This window comes from Centruroides sculpturatus, unplaced genomic scaffold, assembly GCF_000671375.1.
Source record: "Centruroides sculpturatus isolate CEXI.00-Female unplaced genomic scaffold, Cexi_2.0 scaffold460, whole genome shotgun sequence".
Classification (NCBI taxonomy): domain Eukaryota; kingdom Metazoa; phylum Arthropoda; class Arachnida; order Scorpiones; family Buthidae; genus Centruroides; species Centruroides sculpturatus.
The window spans coordinates 213678-237998 of record NW_019384807.1 but is presented as its reverse complement, the minus strand read 5'-3'; the positions used below and the strand labels follow the sequence as shown (position 1 = coordinate 237998).

At 28.3% G+C, this 24321-nt stretch overlaps 1 protein-coding gene across 1 annotated transcript in view; it reads left to right on the top strand.

The window, feature by feature from the left end:
- The first annotated feature begins 842 nt into the window (after window positions 1-842).
- The window catches only part of LOC111629691 (ethanolamine kinase 1-like), a 27952-nt gene continuing 4473 nt past the window's right edge, over window positions 843-24321 (top strand). The window contains 5 exon segments of the mRNA XM_023373579.1: window positions 843-1355; window positions 13647-13906; window positions 20997-21139; window positions 21408-21491; window positions 23287-23450. Coding sequence (XP_023229347.1) covers window positions 1227-1355; window positions 13647-13906; window positions 20997-21139; window positions 21408-21491; window positions 23287-23450 — 780 coding nt within the window. The 5' untranslated portion in view covers window positions 843-1226.

Below are 24321 nucleotides of genomic sequence, written 5' to 3'. Positions count from 1 at the left end.
CCATGCCGGAAATATATGTTTATAGTTATAAGATCAGTTTTTACTATAAAACTGATCTTAGTAAAGTTATTTTTTGTATTATTATTTTTAATACTTCTATATACGAAATATTTTAATGCTGCAATATTGTATTTAGTATAATTCATAAATAAATTATACTAATAGCAAATCTTTGATTTTTCTAAAAATTATCTTCCCTTTATAAAATAATTTTTATAGTATTATATTGTTATGCCGCAATTTATGAATTCTCCAGTCAGATATAATACATGAAATAATAAATATATATTCTCTAAATAGATTGAACATGTTAAATAATCAATATTCTTGGCTTTTATTTAATTCTGTGTAGATCAAAAATTACAAACGAATCGTATAAGCTTATTATAATTTAATTATTTTATATGAATGAATTATGGAATACGTTGATTAGGAAAGTTGGGCGGAGTTTGGAAAATTAATAAATAAGATTGTTCGTAATTGGCTGATTTAAGGATTTTTTTTTTATAAAATATGACAAATTAATTTACGGAAAGTTTTTTTTATAAGAAATTATTAATAATTTATAGAATTAAAAAAATATATTTTTAAAAACTTTAAAATTTTATAATAAATTATTTTTTAACACTTCAAAATTTTAAATGATAGTGATAAAATAGAAAAAAATTTCCCTAAAGAAGAATTTTTTTGAGAGATAGGGAAATAATAAAACAAGAGTAAAAAAATTTAGATTTGAACTATTACAATGAATTATATATTTAGTTTTATTTTAAATTAATAAATTAGGCAAATAATAATGTTTTAGGATTTTTAAAATGTACATTTTAAAAATTTCGGGGAAATTTCAGGTAGAGAAATTCCCTATCTTTCCGTAAGCTCCACTGGATCAATTTGTCGTCTGCTTTCCCGATTATTATCGATAAAGCTTTAGCCTTCTGATCACAAATACACAATATAATCTATGAAGAGTAGTTATATTTAGGCTAAATACATCAAATTCGATAATAATTGGATTATTTGAGATGTAAAAATAATGCAGTTTATGTTTAGGTGTGGCGTTAGGCCTAGTTGGTGTTGGTTAAAACTGGAGAATTTAACGACCGGCATCTCTTACTGAAAGTGTGCATTGTAAACTATTATAATAAGTCTAGGATTATTGTTTTAATATTTAAAATACTTAACACCCGAATGAACGAATTTAATTATATTTTGTTATTGGAGGAGAGATGAGTGAAGATATGAAGAAAGTCGATTTATTTATTTCGAGTCACTCTCATCAAAGTCTTCGGGAAGGAGCGCTCGATTTATTGAAACACGTACGGGAAGAATGGAAAAAAGATGATGTTAAATTTAAGGTTAGTATCTTTATATATATAAAATAATTTTCATTTCGTTTTAAAATAATACCAATCAGGACAGGACAGAAACTTCCTTTTTTGATGAAACATTAACAGAGAAAGAAGTTACTTTCAGGTATGTAACTTGTATATATAATGTGTGTGTGTACAGCGATACCTCTGTTTTCATTGATAAGCCATCCAAAACCGACAATAACCGAGGCAATTATTTCTATACGAATCAATGTAAATCCAGTTAATTCGTTCTAGACACTCCAAAATACATACCAAAAACATATTTTATAGAGAATAAATATAGTGTTTAATACTAAAAACAATAAGAAATTAATATAAAATGAATATAAAAGTCTAAGGGCTACTGGCTCTGGAAACTCTTTGGTCCCATGATGGAGCTAAAAGGAAAGGAAGGCAATGGAATTGTTTGGCTAGATGCATGGGATAATGCTCACATGACGAGAAACATAGCTGCATTGAGCGGGAAAACGTATGGGATGCTTTTTGTTTTTTCAAAATTAGCAGTGAGGTCATGTGGGCATGCTGACGAAATCTGAGAAATTTTCTGTGGAAAAAATCGACAAAAACCAAAATTAATGATAACAAGTCAACAAAAACTGAGGTATTTCTGTATATTGAATATGTACAGTACATTGTGTATGTATACATATATATACAATGTTTATATGTATAGTACAGTACAGTATATACACACAAAAGTAACTTCTACACAGAGAAATTGTATATAATGTTTTCAATTTTCAGGTTAATAGATTTCAATGATAACTGATTTTTAATTTACTTATATATTCAGGCAAATAATAATAATAATAAATTAATATTATTAAATAAATATCTGAAGACAAAGTCCTCCCAAAAAGTCCTTATAATTATTGCCATCAGACAAAAAATTTACAAAATTAATATTAATTATGATATAATTTTTTAGTTAAATTACTTCTCTAATATTCATAAAATTCCAAATAAAAATAATAACTTTTCATTATATAGTAAAATATTAGTAAAACTGCTAAATCTCAAATTTGAAGGAACCAAAAATGGCCAGTTTAGATATGAAGAGTTCTACATATAAAGATAAACCAATATGAAAAATAAGAAATTTTTTGTTCAGATGCAAAAGTACATAGCAATAGAAGTGATTTAATTCTAATATATTTAAGTCTGTGATATTTATTTGAATCATTATTAGAACAATACACGAGACTATAATAAGAATAATAATAATTTATTCTTAGCAATAAGTAATTAATTAAACTAAAATAATTGAATGTGATTGTATTTAAAATAGCAGACACACACAATTCAAAAATCAATCATTGGAATGATTTATGTTTTTTTAAACATTCAACATAGGACAAACAAATCAAGATTCATTTGTTTTGCCTTGTTTTTTTAAGCTGCTAGAAGTAAATGATTTTATTAATTTATTTGTATTGTAAATATTGGGTAATAAGATAGAAATTACATTAAATATGTTCATTATAAAGGCTCTCAATGGCCTCAATGAAGCCTGGGATAGAGCAGGCTTTTTTGCTGTATTTTTCTGAACAAATGAAATATGTAGAATGTTTCTTTATTAATAAAACACAGTCTTAAAGATTTTATTTTCTATTAGAAAAAATAACATTAATTTTAACCTCTAAATGTAGTTAAATTTTCTCTGGACCTGGAGAAAAATCTCCATCTCTCCTCCCTCTTGATCAGAGATGATGCTACTGGAGGGGGTTTGAGGAGGTGTCTTCCTGACATTGGAAGAGTGAGATGTTCCTCAAACTCCCAGTAGCCAAAACTCTGCTGACTAGTTGGCAAAGTCATGCTGCAAAAAAAAAACTATATTTTTTCAGAATTAAGAGAAATATAGCAGTATAAAGAAGGAGCATGAGGAGTGAAGAGAATTGGGAGGTAGATAAAATAGGAAAATTAAAAATTAACTACTCACCACACCTATATAACAATCACATACACTGAACCAATTTACGGTGTGGTACGATCGATCAACAAGCACAAAAACAAATGTTTTCGAACCCCTTCTGGGCTCTTCATCAGGTTCCTACAGTTTTAGCTCATAAAATTCGATTATTGAATGCTTTTCAAATAACTTTGTTCTTGAGTTTGAACAGTTCTTTTAAATTTATACGTTGCACGTGTGTCAAGTCTGCCTGCTCGGATATAACAAGCGGCTAAAGCGTGCTGTGTATCAACCCTTGCCAGGCCATCGACAAAATCATCTCCTTTTTAAAATTTATGCATGTAGTTTCGATAGAGGATTTAAAGATGTGCATTGCCTCTAACCACTTGAGATGTTCATTGGGAGGTACCCTGAGGAGAAGATTGACCCTATTAAAGTCGGCAACTATGTCCGGATCTGTTACGTATGTTGCGAGGGCCATGCTGGTTCTCCCATGACTAATATCCACCCTATGCTCTTGCATTCTGATGCCTATGGATCTTTTAGTAGAGCCTATATATACTAAATCCCTATTGAATCTATTATCTCTCAAAGGGGACACTATAGATTCCTGGTATTCTACTAGGGTCAGGAGGGTCCTTCCCATTACTTAAGATGTTAAAAATAGTGGGACACCTCCTGTATGCAATACTTATTTGGCACTTCCTGGCAATCTTGTCATATATAGATCTTACATATGGGTTATAGATGATGGGGATCCGTTCTATGTCTTCTGGTTGGTTATCAATGTGTTGGTCTACCAGCCATGCGCTATCTACATATATCTGGCTATGATTTTTTATCATCTTATGTATAGGTTTGCGGTAACCATGTTTTGCGGCAACTCTCTGTATATACGCTAGCTCTTTATCATGAGCCCGTATGTTAGAAGAGCCTTCACACATTCTTCTAATTGTTCGAACTTAAGAACGAAGTTATTTGAAAAGCATTCAATAATCAAATTTTACGAGCTAAAACTGTAGGAACCTGATGAAGAGCCCAGAAGGGGTTCAAAAACATTTGTTTTTGTGCTTGTTAATCGATTGTACCACACCGTAAATTGATTCAGTGTATATGATAGGAAAATCTAATGTGCTAAGAAAATGTGTACTGTAGTTGAATCCTGGACATTTAAAACAGGTGGAAAAATTCTTTATTGTAATGTATGCCATAAAAAGTTTTGGCACTTTTCTGTTAATGGGATGCCAGTCAATATGTACAGCAACGGGTAAGATTCAAGCTTTGAATGAGAGGTTTCATACCACCCCAGAATTGTTGACCTTTCACAAGATATTTGCCTCCAAAGGTCAGTTTTTAACATGTATCAGTGTACTGCCTATTCTATATGCTTTGCTTGTATGTGTATGCTTTGGTGCTTGCTATCGCTTGCACCTCAGCGCCCAAGTGGGATGAGTCCCACAGCTCCATAAAACTATATAACATCAAGTAGTCCATGAACAGTCAAGTGGGCTGCTTGAAGCTGGCACGGTTGCGTGGGCTAAATAGTTAAACATGATAGTCTTAGTGGACGATGGTATCACATATTGTAGGTGTGTCAAACTCATTTAAACAATGGGCCATTAATATGACTGGTAAAATTCACACAGGCTACATCACATTTACAAATTTTCTTAAAATTATCATTCGAAGTGAGAATGCAGGAATATACATAGATGTAGATAGAGCAATTAAAATGCATTATGTAGTTCAGTGAATTAAACTCAACAATATATAATTGTTATAGTATTGCTTTTATTTAAACATTTATTTTATTTAATGTACATATTTATAAAACTAAAATTAATTGTTTTCAACTTAAACTTGCCAGTGCTATCTTCCTCCTCCTAGTTTTCCAATATCTGGATTCAAAGACTGAAATCAATCTTCATTGTGGCAGATAGATGTTTATCACTTAATCTTGATCTGTAAGCTGTTTTATTTAATTTCAGAGCATAGTTGCTGTGGGCCACAAAAAATCACATTGGGGCCACATGTGATTTTATCTTGGTATTGGATACCTGTTGTAACTTTAATCTGATATGCCAGGGGTGTCAGATTAAAGTTACAACTGGTATCCCATTAACAGAAAAGAACCAATGTGTTCTTCTAAAACAGTTTTCAAGTGTTTCAGAATATTGAAATGTCTTTACATCAACACAATATAAAGCATCAAAACAAGCCAAAACAGCAATTAATCATAGGTAAATTCTAGTTGTACTGAAACTAACTATAATAGAGTTTATGGTATCAGTTGGGGAGAAAATATTACTGTCAACTCTTCAACACTACATCTATAATTAGTTAATAAATTAATAAGTATTTACTCATGTCATTTTTTGTACAGACATGCAGGTCTATAAACAAAAATATAAGACAATTATTGGACAAGGGAAACTAGGTTAACCTAGTCATTCTCAAACATCTTGTAAACAATTGTATATACAGAAATAAATTCAATAATCATTGATTAAGCAGCATAAATGTTATAAAATTTTATTCATAATTGTTGTGATTGTGCACTCCTACAGGAAACGTTATTCTAATTTGTACTTTGTGATATTAATTTTCAAATCCTTTGTATCACCTATTGTTGTATTTTAATTCCCTCCCACATAAAAATGTGACATATGTTAATACCAGTAAATCTTATTAATGTTAAGAGGTTAATAAGATTTATTTGCAGACAGAAGTAAAGTACTGTACATATGCATTTCAACCTACAAATTTTACTATTTATTATTGGTGCATTTGACATGCATAATGTATATTGTAAGAATTTTAAAATGCTTGTATATGCACATAAATATAGCCCTTAATTATGATATAAGAAAATCTATAGTTTATAAGTTTATTACAAAAAAATAAATAAAAGTAATAAGTAACTAAATATTTGTAAAATATTAAAAAAATTAGCTAAATTCATCAGGATCCTAGAAATTTACAAGGTTACGTTACCATAGATGGCAAATCTATAATATAATCGAGACGTGTTGATAATAATGATAATAATAATAAGTGCAGAGCCCAAACGGTTAGGAGTTGAAAGTTGAAATTTGGTACATAGATAGGGTACGTCACGAAAACGCACACTAAGAAGGGATTTTTCGAAATTCCTCCCGGGGGGAGAAAGACAGGATTAAGGCTTAACACTTCCATCAACAATGGAAGTGTTAAGTAACAATTGCAGTGTTAGGTAACAATGGAAGTTTTAAGTAACAATAAAAGTTTTAAGTAACAATGGAAGTGTCAACAATGGAAATCTTACGTAACAATGGAATTGTTAAGAGATAGCACGTGCGATACGCAGATGCAGTTTTTTCGTTTTTGCGGGAAATCGAACATATTTTTAGACCCATCTAAAAATTCTCTAAGGGGACCCAATTCTTGCATTCTGTGAAAACGGGTAAGGTTGACTGTAACGTAATAATCTTTATCTTAGTTATCGTTACTTTTGCCCGAGCAACGCCGGGCCCACCTGCTAGTTCATTAATAAAAGGAACGTGGTTACTATTTTAATGTTGAAAATTTTGTTGAGAGATTAGATAGTAAGTATGCACTAGAATTATAATTCTAATTTATATAAATACAAAGACTCAATTTAATGGACTGATTGGAAAAGGAGTGTCTGAAATTTTGTTAAATCAGATGTGTTTTAAAAAAACATGTTAATAACAAACTTAAAATATTCAAGATGTGTTAAAATGTTACAATGTATAAACATAATAAACATAAAACATAATAAATATAAATAATAAACATAATAAACATAATATAAATGTTACATAATAAACATAATATGTCTTTCTGTGTTAAATTTCTTTAACAATAATAAAATTAGCACTTTAGAGATAATAAAATAAGTACTTTCAAAATTCCATTGATATTTTCTTCAGGCAATAAATATGTCTAAAATAAATAAAAAAAAAATATTGACTCCTAAGAACTTTTTATCCAGTCCATTGTGGGTTTGGCCAGGCTCACAATGGGGCAGCCAAATATGGGATGACAAACCTCCAAAAAATTCCTGGGATTTTTCATTCCAACCAGATTCATTCCTGGGCCCCCAGAGCAGTTCGCTGACACTTTAACTGCTTTTGCCATCCAGTCATTAATAAATTATAATACTGTTCATTGAATAATTTATACTGATTGACTCATTAATCCATAGACACATTGCTGATGCAAGACCAGATACAAGGTACAAAATTCATGTATATTAGTGGAGAAATTGAGATGAAAATTATTTTGGGCAGTACATCAATGCAATGTATATTACTTGGAATATCATTCCTGAAAAATGATAATTTGCTACATCAATCTTTTATTTTCTGCTAGTTATCATTTGTTTTAATTAGTCAGTCATTCTCATATGATCTCTTAATTTGAATTCCATTACAGTAATCTTAAATGATTTTGATGTCTGCAATTGTGAATGATTAAACTTTTTCCTTTAGTAAGAATAAATGTTTCAATTACAGACAGCATTGGAGTATAAATCATAGTAATTCATTCACATCTCACTGCTGGTGATGATATGATTAAGGGAATCCATTTAGTTTTGTAACAAGAAACGATATTTAAAAATTACATTTGTTACATTGTTTCTGTCCATTAGATATGTATCCAAAAGATATTAAAACAGATATCTTTCTCCAAATCAGATATTTTTGAACTATGTTTCTCAAATGTTTATTCAAATCAAACAAACTGCCAAATTATCGGGCTATTATAAGGCTAAGTAAATTATTAGAAACTAATTAATTTGTCTAAAGATAAGTGGTTATACTGCCATCTCAAAATAGTTTTAATAATTATAATAAATTAATTTTAATTTAGAATTTCCAGAATAAAAGAATTGGTAGACTCAGATTTGCAATTCCTGCTTACCATCAAATATTTATTATTATTTTTTATTATTATAAAGGTAAAATTAGATTATTTTAAAAGGTGGAAGTATTACTTCAATTACCTGAATTGACAACAACCTTCCACACTTTTCTAGCAGTAAAATGCTTAATATCTGAAATACAAACATTTTCAGCCTCATTTAGGGGCCAGCTTCAAGCTTATACAAAAGATCTTTTGACTTTCAAATCAAGAACTTTTTATATAAGCCTGAAGCTTAAAAAAGGCCAAAACATTTGCATTTTGGACATTAAAACATTTTACTGCTGGAAAAATGTGGAAGATGGTTGTCAATTCAGGTGATTTTTCTTAGGTATAAGTAAATGAAATATTTAAGTAAACAGTTAAAACTTGGCCGACAGTAAAATGACAGATAAGAAAACAGAAGCAAGCAAAGTTTTTTCTTTTGTATGTTTGTAATATTCTTTGTATATTTATATTTTTTAAATGAAGTATTGTTTCATCTGAAAAATCTTATATTATTTTACTTTCATTTAAAGTGGTATCAATAGAAAGACCACAAGTCAACATTTAGAACTACAGTCGAATTTGCATAAGTATAACTAGACACCATCGGTTAAGAAGTCAGTTTTCTGTAGTCCCACTTACATAGGCATTAATTAATGTTAAAAAAAACTCTGGTTTACTTGACACCGTTTAACTCATAAATTGACATACTTTTTCTGACCCACACTCTTTCGGACATCTGATAATTCGACTCTCCTCCTGAAAAAAATAAGTTCACACCGCTTAACGTCGCAGCAGAATCCAATTTTCCATTTTCTCATCTTTCATTCATGTATTATTTGCAGCAAGTGTTTTACATTTATGTTAGAAAAGAGTATCTGAAACCTAACAATGCTTACACTGAAGGAAAAATACAAACTTGTATCTGAATTTGAATGTAATAAAACTTCACAAGCTGAATTTGCAAAACAAGAAAACCTTCCAAGAACAATATTGGTGGGAATTCTGAAGAAAAATGAGGAAATTAAGAAACTTTTTCTTGTGGCTGTCTCAAACACCAGAGAAAGTTGCCGTACAAAGATGTCGAAGATGCTCTGGTATGTTGGCAAAGCAAATTCATTCATCAAATCTTCCTATTTCAGGGCCAATACTGAAACAAAAAGCGATGGAAATCACTGAGGTAGACTTGGAGTAGAGACCAACTTTAGTTCCAGTGATGGATAGTCAGAGAGATACATTGCATATACTGTATAAAGCACTACTGTATTTTCCTAATTGTAGTTTTGTGGGTTTTTTTTCAACTTTGTTTTAGTCGTCATATTGGATATCTTGACACATTTCCATTTCCCTTTGGGATGTTGACTTATGCAGATTCGACTGTAATTATATTAAATCAGCAAATTACAAAAACAAAGTTTAGATTTAATCTATGATTTAGATCTGTCTCTATGCAAATCTAGATTCAATTTATGACTATTGTTAATTTTTCTTCTCTATAATCAACTACTTGCCTGAAGACATAGGCTTAATTGCCATAGAAAGTGGTCTAAATCAATGCTTTAGAAACTTTGTATTCCTTGATCAATTTTTTTACATTTCAATCCCTCATGCAACCAGTATTTTTGTGAAATTAAATAAAAATAATTATAAAATGGAGAGAATAGAGTTTAAATTTATTTTTTATTTTAATTTTTAGACTGAAATAGTTATAATCAATTTTGTCATTACACTTTTGTTATCATTTTGAAAAAGATTTATGGGCCATTTTTCAAGTAATTTTCCATGCCAGTTGATTTTTAAAGACACAGTTTTATAATGAGTCACTGATAAACTTCAGACCAGCACTGGTCCACAAACCAGTTTGAGTAGCACTTGGCTAATCCATCTTGTTTTTGAAATATGTTCATTAGTTTTTTATCCAGTAAACTTGGTGTGTCTTTTCATACATTGATGATTAGTTAAAATCTATTTGAAGACTTAGCTTTGCCTATAACATACATATTGTTTCAAGAAATTTTCTTGATCCATTGTTACATAATTATTATAAGTATTACAAAACTTATACCATGTTTTAACCATGATTGCTTTTGTACTTTAGTACTATTTTTCTTATAGTTAAGAGTATAATTTCTAAATATCTCATAAACAAATGTTAATATAAGTGTAAATAATGATTATTGAATATTGAACTTAAAAGATTGAAATATGAATAATTAGTTTGTCTTTATAAATACAGTTTGTAAAAAAATAAGTTATATAATTTACAATGGGGCTTTCCAACCTTTGTTTTGCTTATTGTGACTCTCCAAGATTATATTTCATTTGCTGACTCTTTCTGTATTGATAATAATAATAATAATAATAATAATAAATTATAAATATTAATTAAAGAGAAATTGATAATTCAATTTTTTTTTTAAACATAAATCAAATGTTAAAATTGTGTGTTTTACTTTAGTAAATTTTCAACAACTATGCAATATATGAAAACTGGATTTAATTAAGTATAAATAAGGAAACACTACCCATAATATTTCACAAATAATATACAGTACTTTATTAAATAATAACAAAAAACAAATGTTTTCAACAATTTTTAAATCATCATCATTAAGTTAAAAAACAGTTGAACATGTATTTGAAAATTTGAACATTACTTTGAACAAAATGGGATAATTATTTCATTGGTGGAAAGCACAATCTCAGCAATGACATATTGAGATATTTTTTAAAGATAAAGCTTTAAAATTATAGGTGTACTTCAAAAATGAACTTTCATGCTTTAGAGAATGTCTCTGCTTCTCTGTAATTTATTGTGGTGTTTCAGAAAATAGCTTTGTAAATTTTGAGTTTTGCTAGTTGTTTCAGATTGATTCAGTTCCTAATTGGATATATTAAGCTTGGTTCATTGAGAAGTACTTGTACATCATTTTTGGTTGCAAATGTCAACAGGCCCTTTTGGATAGAATAATGGTGCTCCTTTTATTATTATTTAGTAAATTATATTATTTGCTGAATATTACTGTTATCATTTCATTATTTTTACTAAAATTTTAACATAAATTATAATTATATTTTTAAATATACTGTAATAAAATTAGATTTTGTAATTTTATTATTGATATATTTATTGACTTCTAGATAAATTGATCAATCCCTTGAGGTTCTCACTAATCAATCCCACTAATAACTAGGTTGGGAATCCCTTGCTGTAGATTATTACAAATGTTGTTTATGTTATAATAAATTTTCAGAATTTATTTGAACATAATTAAGAGAGCATCAATGCTATTCTCTTCAAACTAACATTTATTTCTCATAACTAGAATTCTTTTAATTGTTGAAATCTTATATATATTTTGATCTTAAAATTCATTTTTCAATTATTAGCTGAATTATTTTTAATAACACATACTTCATTTTTTTGTTAAATATTGAACATTAAAAATTAATCAAGAACAGTTCAAGCACAAATATTCCTGACTATGTTAATGTTAACTGTAAATTAGAATCATTTCATGTTTACACCGCAAATGTTAAGAAACACTTGGAGGGAAATTGAGTACAGACTTGACATTGTTCGTGCTACAAAATATACTCTATATTAAAATCGAAATGAAGTATTCTAACATTGAAATGAAAGACAAAACTAAAATTTTGAGAGAGAGGTTACTTGAAAAAATTTCTAAGATTTTATTATTTAATAATAATAATTTATTTTAAATGAACTTAATATAAGATAATTTCTTAAAACATTGATTATACAATACAATTAATCAGGAATTCAAATTATGTTGTATTTATCAGTAATTTTAATTATTTGTATTTATTGATTATCTAATTTTTATTTCAAAAATTGGTAAAAATCAACAAATTAAAAAAATGATATTGGTCTAAATATATTTCTGACCTGTTTCTAACCTAGTAACAAGAGAATATACAGAGGTAATTTCTATAGATTCCTCATTTCTCTATCATGGATTGTATTGATTTTGCTTGAATTCAATAAATTGCATTAATTTGTTTTGCTATATTTGTTTCTTTCATAATATATATCCCTATTTAGGATCTGTTGTAATAAAAATTATTAAATTATAATTTAGAATTTCATATAGTTTTATTATTATTATTAATTCACTGAAGAAGGGAGAACAAATTATTTGAATAAATGGTAAAAAGTTTAACAATACTTGTGCTTTGTTTCCATTATATTCACATAATATATGTTATGAGACAGACAATAAATACCATATAGTGTATCCAAGAAAGATCTTTATCATTCTAAACATTAATAACAAAAATACTAACAGGTGAAATGAAATGCAGTTTGCTGCAAAAGAATGAAGAAATCTAAGAGTTTTTTCTGGTATCAATTGCCTATTAATAGTGTTTCCCGAATGATGGATTGGTCATGGAGAACCCATACCTTGGCCTCTGCGATCGCCCAACATAACCCCAAAAAAAGAAATCCAGTGGAGTTATGTTAAAGACAGGGTTTATCAAACACCTGTTTCTGATATATCTGTTTTAAAGGAAAGGATATGATTAGCAATCCTCACTGTTACACCACAAATGTTAAAAAACACTTGGAGGGAAATCAAGTACAGACTCGACATTGTTCGTGCTACTAACGGAGCTCACATACAGCTACATTGGAGGTACTGTAAAAAAACTGTTAGATTTCTTCATTCTTTTGCAGCAAACTGCATTTCATTTTATGTTAGTATTTTTGTTATTAATATTTAGAATGATAAAGATCTTTCTCAGACAAGCTGTATTTCTAAAGTACATATAATTTTTTCAATAATAAAACTTTTTAATTTAATATTGGAAAAAGTTATTTGTATTTTGAAAATATACTCTATATTAAAATTATATATTTATTTTCTCTTAAAATATATTTCAATGCTAATTACTTCTCTCATCAAAGTTCTTTTTAGAAACTGAAATGTGTAAAAAATTTTTAATAGAAAGTTAAGTTAATATGAAATAAGCTGGCTTTTATTTGAAATATGAAATGATTCTAATTTACAGTTAACATTAACATAGTCAGGAATATTTGTGCTTGAACTGTTCTTGATTAATTAATTTTTAATGTTCAATATTTAAACATTTTTCTGCATTAAAACAACAACATGAAAATGAATTATTGAAAATATTCAGAATTGTTATTTTAATAAGAATATTTTTAGCTCTAAAGGATAGAATTTAAGAAGTTGCTTTTTAAAGTAATGTAACTTTTGAATATTTCAAAATTACCTTTATTTTTTAAAGTTTTATTAAGTTTTTTGAATGAATATTATTGAATGGATATGAATATAAAAAAATTACAATAAATTATATTCAAAAATAGATAAAAAATTGCTGTTGTCTAAATTTTTTAATAATTTTTATAGCATAATTTTAAGTATATTTTCTTTTTTGTTGCATATTCTGAAAAATCACTTTTATAGATTTTTACAGATGGAATTACAAATCATCTATTGGGCTGTTATTTAGAAGATCAACCAGATGACATTGTTTTGGTTCGTGTTTATGGCCAGAAAACAGAATTATTTATTGATCGTGGTGCTGAAGTAAAAAATATGCATCTTGTTTATAAAGCTGGATTTGGATCACCACTTTATTGTGCCTTTACCAATGGGTTATGTTATGGGTATCAGCCTGGTGTCACATTAGATGCAAAATTGGTAAAAGATCCTTTTGTATCAAGGTAAAAAAAAATCTTTTCATTTTGCTTAATTCAATTTCAATATTCAAATTAATTACATTNCTTTAAAAGCTCGGGGAAGAAGCATTGCCATACTTTACCCCTCCCTGGATACTGTCTGGCTTTGAGAGGCAATGCTGCATCACTGTTTACTATTGCCATCCGAATTTACGGATATTTGTTTGACAGTATGAAGCATTCCATAGAGAAAAAAAAGCTTGAATTATGGGTAAAGAGATCCATGTTTCATGATGAGGATATCTGTAGATCTACACTTCAAAATTTTCATACACTTTTCATTTAATCTAGTCTATTCATCGATGTATTTTTATAATCCATACCTTAATAATACACTTAATTTATAAGTAAATTTAAAATAATATATTCTAAAAAAAATGAACATTTATAATATTTCTATAATAATTCTAAACATTCGTTGTATATAATAAATATAATTTTTATAATAAAGTTTAAAAAGTAACAGATTAAAATTCGTTATGACAAACTAAGAAAATTAATTAGTGTAATTAATGTTAACTTTACATATTAGAAATTAAAGAGAAAATAATAATAAATAAAAATCAACTTAGAGTAATATGCAAATTTACACTTTAAAATATTTATAATTCTATCCATCATACGAACACGTGGGTTGAAAGATAATCCAATAGCAAGCGGAGGAAACTCGATCCCGGACGCCCACCTGTAGAGGTGAGGAAAGTACGGTGGCTCCACCATTCGACAAGGTCAGTGCACGTTCATGTGCATGCTGGAGAGGTGCAGACACTATCAGAAGTACCGGTGTTAGGTACAGTAGCTGTCACCAACTATATTGGACTTACTTAACATCAGGTACGTATACAGTAAAAAAAAAGAAAACAGTTATTTAATTATAAGGATTAATTACGTTTAAATTTGACCAGCGTAAAGCGTTGATAAGCTTACATAAACACTAGTCGTTGCAACGTTTCAATCATGTTTAGCACTAGCTGTATATAAATAAACATTAACATTTAAGTTAATAATATTAACTGGAGTATATTAGAAAGGATTTATTAAGTAATATAATCTAGAAATTGCATTATTATACTAAGTGTTATATAAACAAGGTAAATAAGTTTAAACAAAGAGGAGCAAATAATAATAATAATAATAGTGATCTCTCCATCCTACTATTAGAGTTCGGCATTATAAGTGCTTTTTATTGCAAGTACTTTCAATGAATTTATAATTATTGTCGTCAGGCAAATAAAGATTTTTAAAATGAGCAAACAGAAATATTCTGAGGAAGAAGAACAGAATGCATATTATTCAAATTAAAACATTTGATAAAACCATTAAAAACAAGCCACTAATTTTCAAACATGTTCAAAGTCATGCAAGCAATGTGATACATACATTGTGAAGCAGCGCATGCATGGATGTAGGCCCATGTTAGCAATGTGACGGTGGATGAGAATCGTTGTTTAATTGCTTATACAGCATGACCCATACATTAGGCAGGTTGAGAGTGGGAGTGTTGCATGCATCTGAGGTTGCTGTGAGCAGGAACTCCCATATAAAGATGAGTTTTCAATTTTTGCAGCACTTGAGCATTGTTGCTTGGGTCCATAGTGGATTGTAAACTTGCTTGAACACCTTTTATATAAGTTCTGTGGTATGCCTTCCCTCACTATATCATCTTGGTGTTCTGCTAAGTGGCTAGCAAGCATTCTTGTTGTGGCCTCATGTACTTTATATTTATTCCCATTGTGAGATTCTCCAGCAGTATAGCATAGGTCCATAGCAGGGTTACAACCCACTTTGGACCCAAGCAACAATGCTCAAGTGCTGCAAAAATTGAAAACTCATCTTTATATGGGAGTTCCTATTCACAGCAACCTCAGATGCATGCAACACTCCCACTCTCAACCTGCCCAATGTATGGGTCATGCTGTATAAGCAGTTAAACAATGATTCTCATCCACTGTCACATTGCTAACATGGGCCTACATCCATGCATGTGCTGCTTCACAACATACATATCACATTGCTTGCACAACTTTGAACACATTTGAAAATTAGTGGCTTGTTCTTAATGGTTTTATCAAATTTTTAATATGAATAATATTCATTCTGTTCTTCTTTCTTAGAATATTTCTGTTCAATTTTAAAAAAATCTTTATTTGTCTGACAACGACGATTATAAATTTGCTGAAAGTACTTGTGATAAAAAGCACTTATAACGTCGAACTCAGTGAACTGTCATACTATACAATATTTGGCGTGAGTATCAGTCTATAGTATAATAATAATAATAATAGTGATCTTGACCATGAAAAAGATGTAATCAATATTATTGAGATCTTGAGGCGATAAAGGAATTTAATAAATTATTTGCATTAATAAATAATTTGTGAATAGTTAAATCACACAGGCGCTTATAGATTTAGATCTAGGATCTAAAGAATTGTGTATTGTGATTAAATGCAGATGATGTTCATTTTTGAATATATTAACCGGGAAAATTTGATAATTAGAAGGCCTCTTTTAATTTGAATGGCCAACGATACCTCTAAACTTTCTAATTATAAATTTAACCGCTTGTTTTCTTAGCACATCCATTAAATTACATAAGCTAGAATCTGAGAAGGGTTTAATCTACTCGTTTTCACTAGAATTATCTAAAGATTCATAAATAATAGGGTTGTCTATTGTTTGACGTTGGTAATATTCTTTATTTTAGTGGGCCTAATTTATTAGGAGTTTGTGAGGTAATCCATCAAACACGTCTAAGCTTAAATTCTATGCAAAAATTCCTGTTTAATTAGCTCTTAGGCATAAAAGTTGTACTTTATACCCTTTGGGAATGTCAAGATTGACATACAGCTTAAGCCCTCTATCTCCTTACATTGATCATCATCTACTTAAAATTTTTAAGACATTAAAGTGTATTTTATAATCATTAATTTTTCAGAAAGTTTGAATATTGAGTATATAACCCAGTTTATTTATATAAAAATCCTATATTTGTTTTATACAGTAATCAGTTAGATGATGTAGCTGTGGCCAACACACACAATGTTGCAGAGAAAAATTCCTATAAAGAAAATTGCAACCGTTACTGTGATACAATACTTTAAGCGATTCTCATAAAAATATTATAGATAATTTCTAAGAAGTGTGGGTTTTTCTGTTGTGCAGTTTCAAAATTGATTTACCTCGCTATAAAATGCATCATTGCCTTAATTCGGTGTATAACATATCGACCAGGTTTTATCGATTGTAAATGTATGACTTGTTGAATTTCTTTATAAAATTTAAATAATATACAGGATAAGATATAAATAAATAAATATCTGTCGAATTTTTCTCATTTTTTTAAGGAAACATGTTGGATTTTTTACAACTTTAATGATAAATTTACAAAATTTTTATCATTTTTAAAANTGTGTGTGCGTAGATAATTATTAATTGATAATTATTATAAGTGTAAGATACCCCTGTGATCAAAAAGTATTGGGAATGATTTAATAAAATGCAAGATTTGAATTTATTCATCAAAATTTATTTCATCCCTTTCTTTAAAGTAATCTCCTCTCACTGCAATGCACTTATGCCAGTTTTTTCCAATTCTTGAAACTTGCTTTAAAGTCATTTTTGTGAAACCCCTTTAAGATTTGCAGTGAATTTTGTTTTATGGCATCAATCAACTTAAAACTGTGACCACAAAGAAAAAATTTTAGTCAAGGAAACAGGAAAAGTTACAAGGTGCCTTATCAGGTAAATATGGAGCGAAACAATCTCCTTAAATACTAGGGCTATAAATCCACTAATTTTAATANAGCATTGGCTGGCTGAATGCAAAGAAGTGTGAGTGGGTGCATTATTGTGGTGAAAAAGCAAGACTGTGGGTTAAGACATACCAGTCAGCATTATGTATAACACATATGATTATATCTAAATTAATAGTTCTGGAAGCAAAGATCATATGGAGGTCCAGGTAGCATAATCAGCAATGCATCTGCATAGTAAATAGAAGTTGCAGATTTAACTCCTGCTCTAGTCCAATTCTTTTCTCTCAGAAATTTCTAAATTGAAGATTAATTTATTATAATTATTAAAATTAACAGATTTATAGATTGAGTATTTAAGGTGATCATTTGGCCATATATATATATAAGCTTTCAGAACTGTATTTGTCGAATTTTTGCCCAAAAATCACAAACAAAAGAGCATTGTGAGCAGGTGCATTATTGTGGTGAAAAAGCCATGAGTTTTCTTGCCACAAATCAGGTCATTTTCTACAATTTTGCTTTACCCAAATGATGAAAAATGCTCAAACAATATATTTTGTTGATAGTTTGACCAGTCAGAGGGCATTTGTGTTGTACATTACAACAATTGAGGAAAACAGTCAACATGACCTTGATTTTTGACAGACTTTGACATGGTCTTTTTGGCTTGCTTTACCTCTCAGACACCATTCACTTGACTATTGAGTTGTTCTGTGTCAAAAATGATTCACATCAAGAAAGCATTTCCTTGGCTACTTGAACATATTAATTGTGGAAAAAATTCTATGTTTTCAGGACAACTTGAGAAGTGATGTACTGCAAGCCCAAATGATCTTTTAAAATTGCTTGACTAAATCCAAATGACACAGAAACATGTTCAATAATGTTGTTAATTGTTAAACAACAATCATTGAGCAACAACTATCTGACTTGAGCAATGTGTTGTTCATCAGTTGAAGTGGTTCATCTTTAACAGATTCTCCACTTTTTTCAAACATCTTGTACCACTCAAACTCTTGTTTTTGATAGACTATCATCATCAAAGGCTTTTTGCAACATTTCCAATGTTTTTGTAGCAGAAATTATGTTGCAAAAACAAAATGCATGTTTTTTGCTCAGTTACACTCAACTTTTTGAAAAATTACTGGCACAAAAATTCTTTATATATAGAAAACAAGCATTTATTTGCGAACAAAACAAATATTGACATTCATTGACATCTAGCAGCAATCTGTAAGTTGTATCAAATAATGATGAAAAAAGACAATAGTGCCTTCTTGCACATGCGCAGTTTAAATCAAGCCTTTTTGAAACTGTTTGATCACAACAGTACATATGAACAATATATCCAAACATTTAAAATATACTTTCCAAGTAAAAATAATAAATATAAAATATGGCCGATGGTATTACATGCAATTGTATAAATATAAAATTGCAATGTTTAACAAAAATACTTTGTTTTTGCTATTCATCCATCATTCGCTCCATTTGCATTTCATTGCGGAGGCAGTAGCCTCTAAAGAAAGGTTTCCTCCGTGTTTATGAAATTGTGGACTGTCAACTGGAGCGAACGACGGATGAATAATGAAGACAAAGTATTTTTGTTAAATGTTGCTATTTTATATTTATACAGTTGTGTGTAATTTAATTAAAATATTCATATATCTAAATATAAAATAAATATATAAAATACTAGCAGGTAGGCCCGGCGTTGCTTGGATAAAAGTAACGATAGCGAAGATTAAGATTATTATGTTATAGTCAACCTTGCCCGTTTTCACAGAATGCAAGAATTGGGTCCCCCTGTTTCCAGACTAATTAGACAATTTTTAGATGGGTCTAAAAATATGTTCGATTTTCCGCAAAAACAAAAAAAAACTGCATCTGCGTCTTGCACGTCATTTTCTCTTAACAATTCCATTGTTACGTAACACTTCCATTGTTAATACTGCCATTGTCGAACCTTAATCCTGTCTCCCTGGGGGGATTTTTCGAGATCCCCCCAGGGAGTGGGGTTACGAAAACACACACTTCTTAGTGTGTGTTTTCGTGACGTACCCTAACTGTGTACCAAATTTCAAATTTCAACTTTCAGCTTCTAACTGTTTTGGCTCTGCACTTATTATTATCATCATTATTATCATTATCAACTCATCTCGATTATATATATAGATACATATACATATATAAATATGGTATATGTATATTTTCATGTTCGGATATATTGTAAAGCATTGGCTGGCTGAATGCAAAGAAGTGTGAGTGGGTGCATTATTGTGGTGAAAAAGCAAGACTGTGGGTTAAGACATCCCAGTCAGCATTATGTATAACACATATGATTATATCTAAATTAATAGTTCTGGAAGCAAAGATCATATGGAGGTCCAGGTAGCATAATCAGCAATGCATCTGCATAGTAAGCAGCTTTGGATTTGAGTCTCACTGTGCTGATTCTTTTCTCTCAGAAATTTCTAAATTGAAGATTAATTTATTATAATTATTAAAATTAAAATGAGATGGTGGTATATTTGCCCACCTTGAGTAAAACTGATTATTAATGCAGCTAAAAATAGCCCAATAATTTGGCAATCATTTGGCTTTAATCAAAAATTTCATTCAAAACATTTTTTTTCTGATAGAAATTATACATTACAATTTTTTACTTGTCAAGAAGTTATTATCAAACTATTCTCACATGTTTCAACTTCAGGCATATAGAACAGTACAGTTATGGAAACGTTATAATATATGAATATATTGTGAATTAACATTGTAACCAGTTTTAAAATATGAAAAATAAGGTGTTTTGAAAATTCACATAGCTTTCAAAACTTTGTTAAATAGGACATTTTTTTAAATGTAAAAAAAATTATAATAAATTTTTCTAAGGAATGTTAAAGTGAAACTAAAAAATTAAATTATTATGTGTAATTCAGATAATGCATCTTTAAAACTTATTCAGTCAAATATTTCATATTGTATAAATGTACATATTAAATTATAAATATATTTAATGATAAACCAATAATTAACTTGATACAAAGAAAAACCATTAATCTATAGATGTGAAAATTAGTTGTAAATCATTAAAAGTTCCAAAATAAGAATAAAGAAATTATACTTTTAAACAGTTGATATCTTAGATATGTAATTAATTTATATTTTGAAATTATTTCAATTATAAATTTTATCATTGAATTTATGTAATTTTTAAAACTCAATTTGAGAACTAATTTATAATACAATAATGTTAGTGAAGGTTAATTTCATTTTAATTTTATTCTATAATTAAGTAATCAAATATTTTAATTTAGATTAAAAGTTTATCTACCAAGCAAAGAGGTTCTTAAAACAGAAATAAACAAACTTGAAATTCATTTAAGTCAGTTAGGATCTCCTGTTGTTTTCTGTCATAATGACTTATTATTAAAAAATATAATTTTTAATAAGGAAAAAGGTAAGTACTAATTTTATTTATTGATTAATGATTTATTTAATGATGAAATAACGATGACATATATTTCTACTAAATAAAATTTTTATAATGTTTAACATTTATGGAATATTGCATTTCTTTTGCAACAATTTTATTTTTGCAAATTGTTTTTTAAACGCTTTTGATAAACTTGATTTGATATCTCTAAAATTATATTATTTAACTTCTCAAGATTTTTTCTAACAGAAATAGTAATATTTAAAAAAATATGTTTTGTTGTTTATAATAGGAACAGTGGCATTTGTGGACTATGAATATGCTGACTATAACTACCAAGCATTTGATATAGGAAATCATTTTTGTGAATTTGCTGGTAAGAAATTAATAATTCTATTTGATTCATGATAATATATATTTATATACATTGTTTTTAATGTTAGTCTTAAAGAACTTATTTTATGATACTGTGAGTGAAAATAAAATATTATGTATATTTTATGTCACAAAATTAATATAGTAAAACTTGGAAATTGGTTATGTTAAATTACTTATTGTACTAATAGGTCAGTTAATATTAGTTTAAACAATAGTTTTCTGCATTAAACTTTTTATTATATTTGGTGCTTTCTGCTTACATCTTGCATTTTTTATATCAGAAATTTTTCAGGAAGTAAAAGTTTCAAGAAGTCCTGGAAGAGTTCCTTTGCATACTGTTTATGTTCTTGAAATACTTAATTCATTAAAGAGGAACATAAGTCCTATTGAAGATCTCTTTTAGAAATGTTTTCAGGACATCTTAAAATCAGAATTTTAACTTTAAAATCATTAAATTTTAGAGCTGGAACCTGATTGCAGATGTTTAATATTCATATACTTTAGGTATAATCTGTTTTAGATGACTATCTTTAAAAGATTTCCTATTTTTTAAGGATATCATTGAACTTCCAGTGAATCTCTTAAATTTCAAAAAATTTAAAAAGAAAGATTGGAATTTGAATGAAAATATCAAATTATTGAATAATTTATTGTATGAGAAACAACAATAAAGTTATTGATAAAATTCATTCTTGAGTAACAAAATTAGTAAAATTTTACAGCAAAAAATGATAATTATACTTCCTTGTCTTTGGATGCTGGAAAATATTCATTGTATTTTAACTGATTTTGAACACAATGAAGAACACTTTTTTTAGTGTAAATATGAGTTACAACCATTGCAACCATACATTTCAGTATAACTTACCATTTAGTAGTCTCTGCAATCTACAGGCAGCAAGAATTTTACAATTTTATATATTTTTAAAAAATTTTGTGACAATCATCAATTGAACTAACCTGCTTTTGTAAATATGCACATTAAAATATGGATAAAATAGATAATAAAGAAAATTAATTCCTTAAGCATATTCCTGTTTCTGTATATTAGTCTGTCAATGATAACTGTACTTAGTAGCTGTATTGAATCTTGATTGATGGCAGAGAAGTTGAGGTATCAGCCTCATCTTTGGGACCTGGGAATGAATCCAGATGGGTTGAAAAACCTCAAAATTTTTGGGGTCTGTCCTAGATATGTTGGATTTTCCTGTACCACATGACTGCTCCATTGTGGGCCTGGCAAAACACATGATATGCTTGATTAAAAGTAAAAAAATAGGATAAATGGTATTTTTTAATTTTAGTAAAAATGAAAAAAATTTTGAAGCTTTATAAAAATTTTATTTTTAATAGTACAAGCGTTACCATAGTTGCAATATCAATAAAAAAGTATCATTATTGTAAGTTATATAATTAGTATGTAATACATCATAGCTGTCCAATTATATCAGTATATAAGATATTAATCTAGCAATTAAGTTGTTATAATTTTTTTGTAATCAAATTTTCAAAAAAGAATTAATTACTATGGAATGAATGTATAATCTTTTTTATATAGTCTGGCTAAAAGATGAATTATAATTTTTGATATATTATAAAGCTTGGAAGAGTGATGTGTCTTTCCATTTGAAATGCATAACATAAAAGATGATTTAATGGTCTTGGTCTTTTTTTAAAGAACAGATATAGAAGAGATGATAGCATTTAGCTAGAATATATAATCAAATTTTATTTACATTATATTTTAAAAACTGCTTTTTTATAGTTATTAAATTTTATTTTTATTTTTATAGGAGTAGATACTTTTGTGCCTGAAAACTATCCAGATCGTAGCTTTCAAATTCAGTGGTTACAAAAATATTTAGAAGCATCATATGCACTAAAATACAAAGACAGAAGAGAAATAACCAATGATGAAGTTGAGGTGCTTTATATTCAAGTCAATAAATTTGCATTGGTTAGTTACACATTTTATTAATTTTATTTGATTTTTTTTTTTATTTGTTAAAATTGGTTTATTTAATCAGTTAAGTTTGTGAATCAATAAACACCCAAAATGTAAATTTTGGTATTTAAAACAAATTTATCCACAAGAAACTCAAGATTCAGAAGAAAAAAAAAATATGTTTAGCTGTGAGATTTAAATTTATTCTTTTAACAATAAGATAAATTAAGATATTCTAAGTAATTTTTCTTCTGATATATATTTTATAATTTATGATTGACAAATCCCAGGATTAAATATATACATCACATAATTTATTTATCTCTATAAAATAAGAAAAAAAAAAGGTTGAACATAGATGTTAAATATTTTAATATTGTTAGAAAAGAATTTGGGGAAATTCCCTTTTGAAAAGAAATGCTTTCTCTCTATATGAGCATTGAAGTTTAAAAAAAAAAAACACTGAAAATATGTAAATAAATATAATGTATATACAGCATTTTTTTTTTTCTTTTCTTTTTGTCCTTAATTTCATTAAACATTTCTACTAACTTAAACCGGTTATTTATGTTAGGTCTTATCACAAAAATTTCTTAAATTTAATATATAATTAAATTTACAAAGCAAAGAGATTTTACAATAATTAAAACTAATGTGTATAAAATATCTATACTAATATTATAAAGAGGTAATGTTTGTATGTAAGTTTGTATGCAGCAGGTAATCTCCGAAACTACTCATCCGATTTCAAAAATTCTTTCACCAATATTTAGAATGGAACTTCAGGGTGGACATAGGCTGTATATTATTCTGTTAAACATTCATATAAATTAAAAGATATAATCTAGGTTAAGGCTTTTATGTCCAACAGATGGCGCTACGA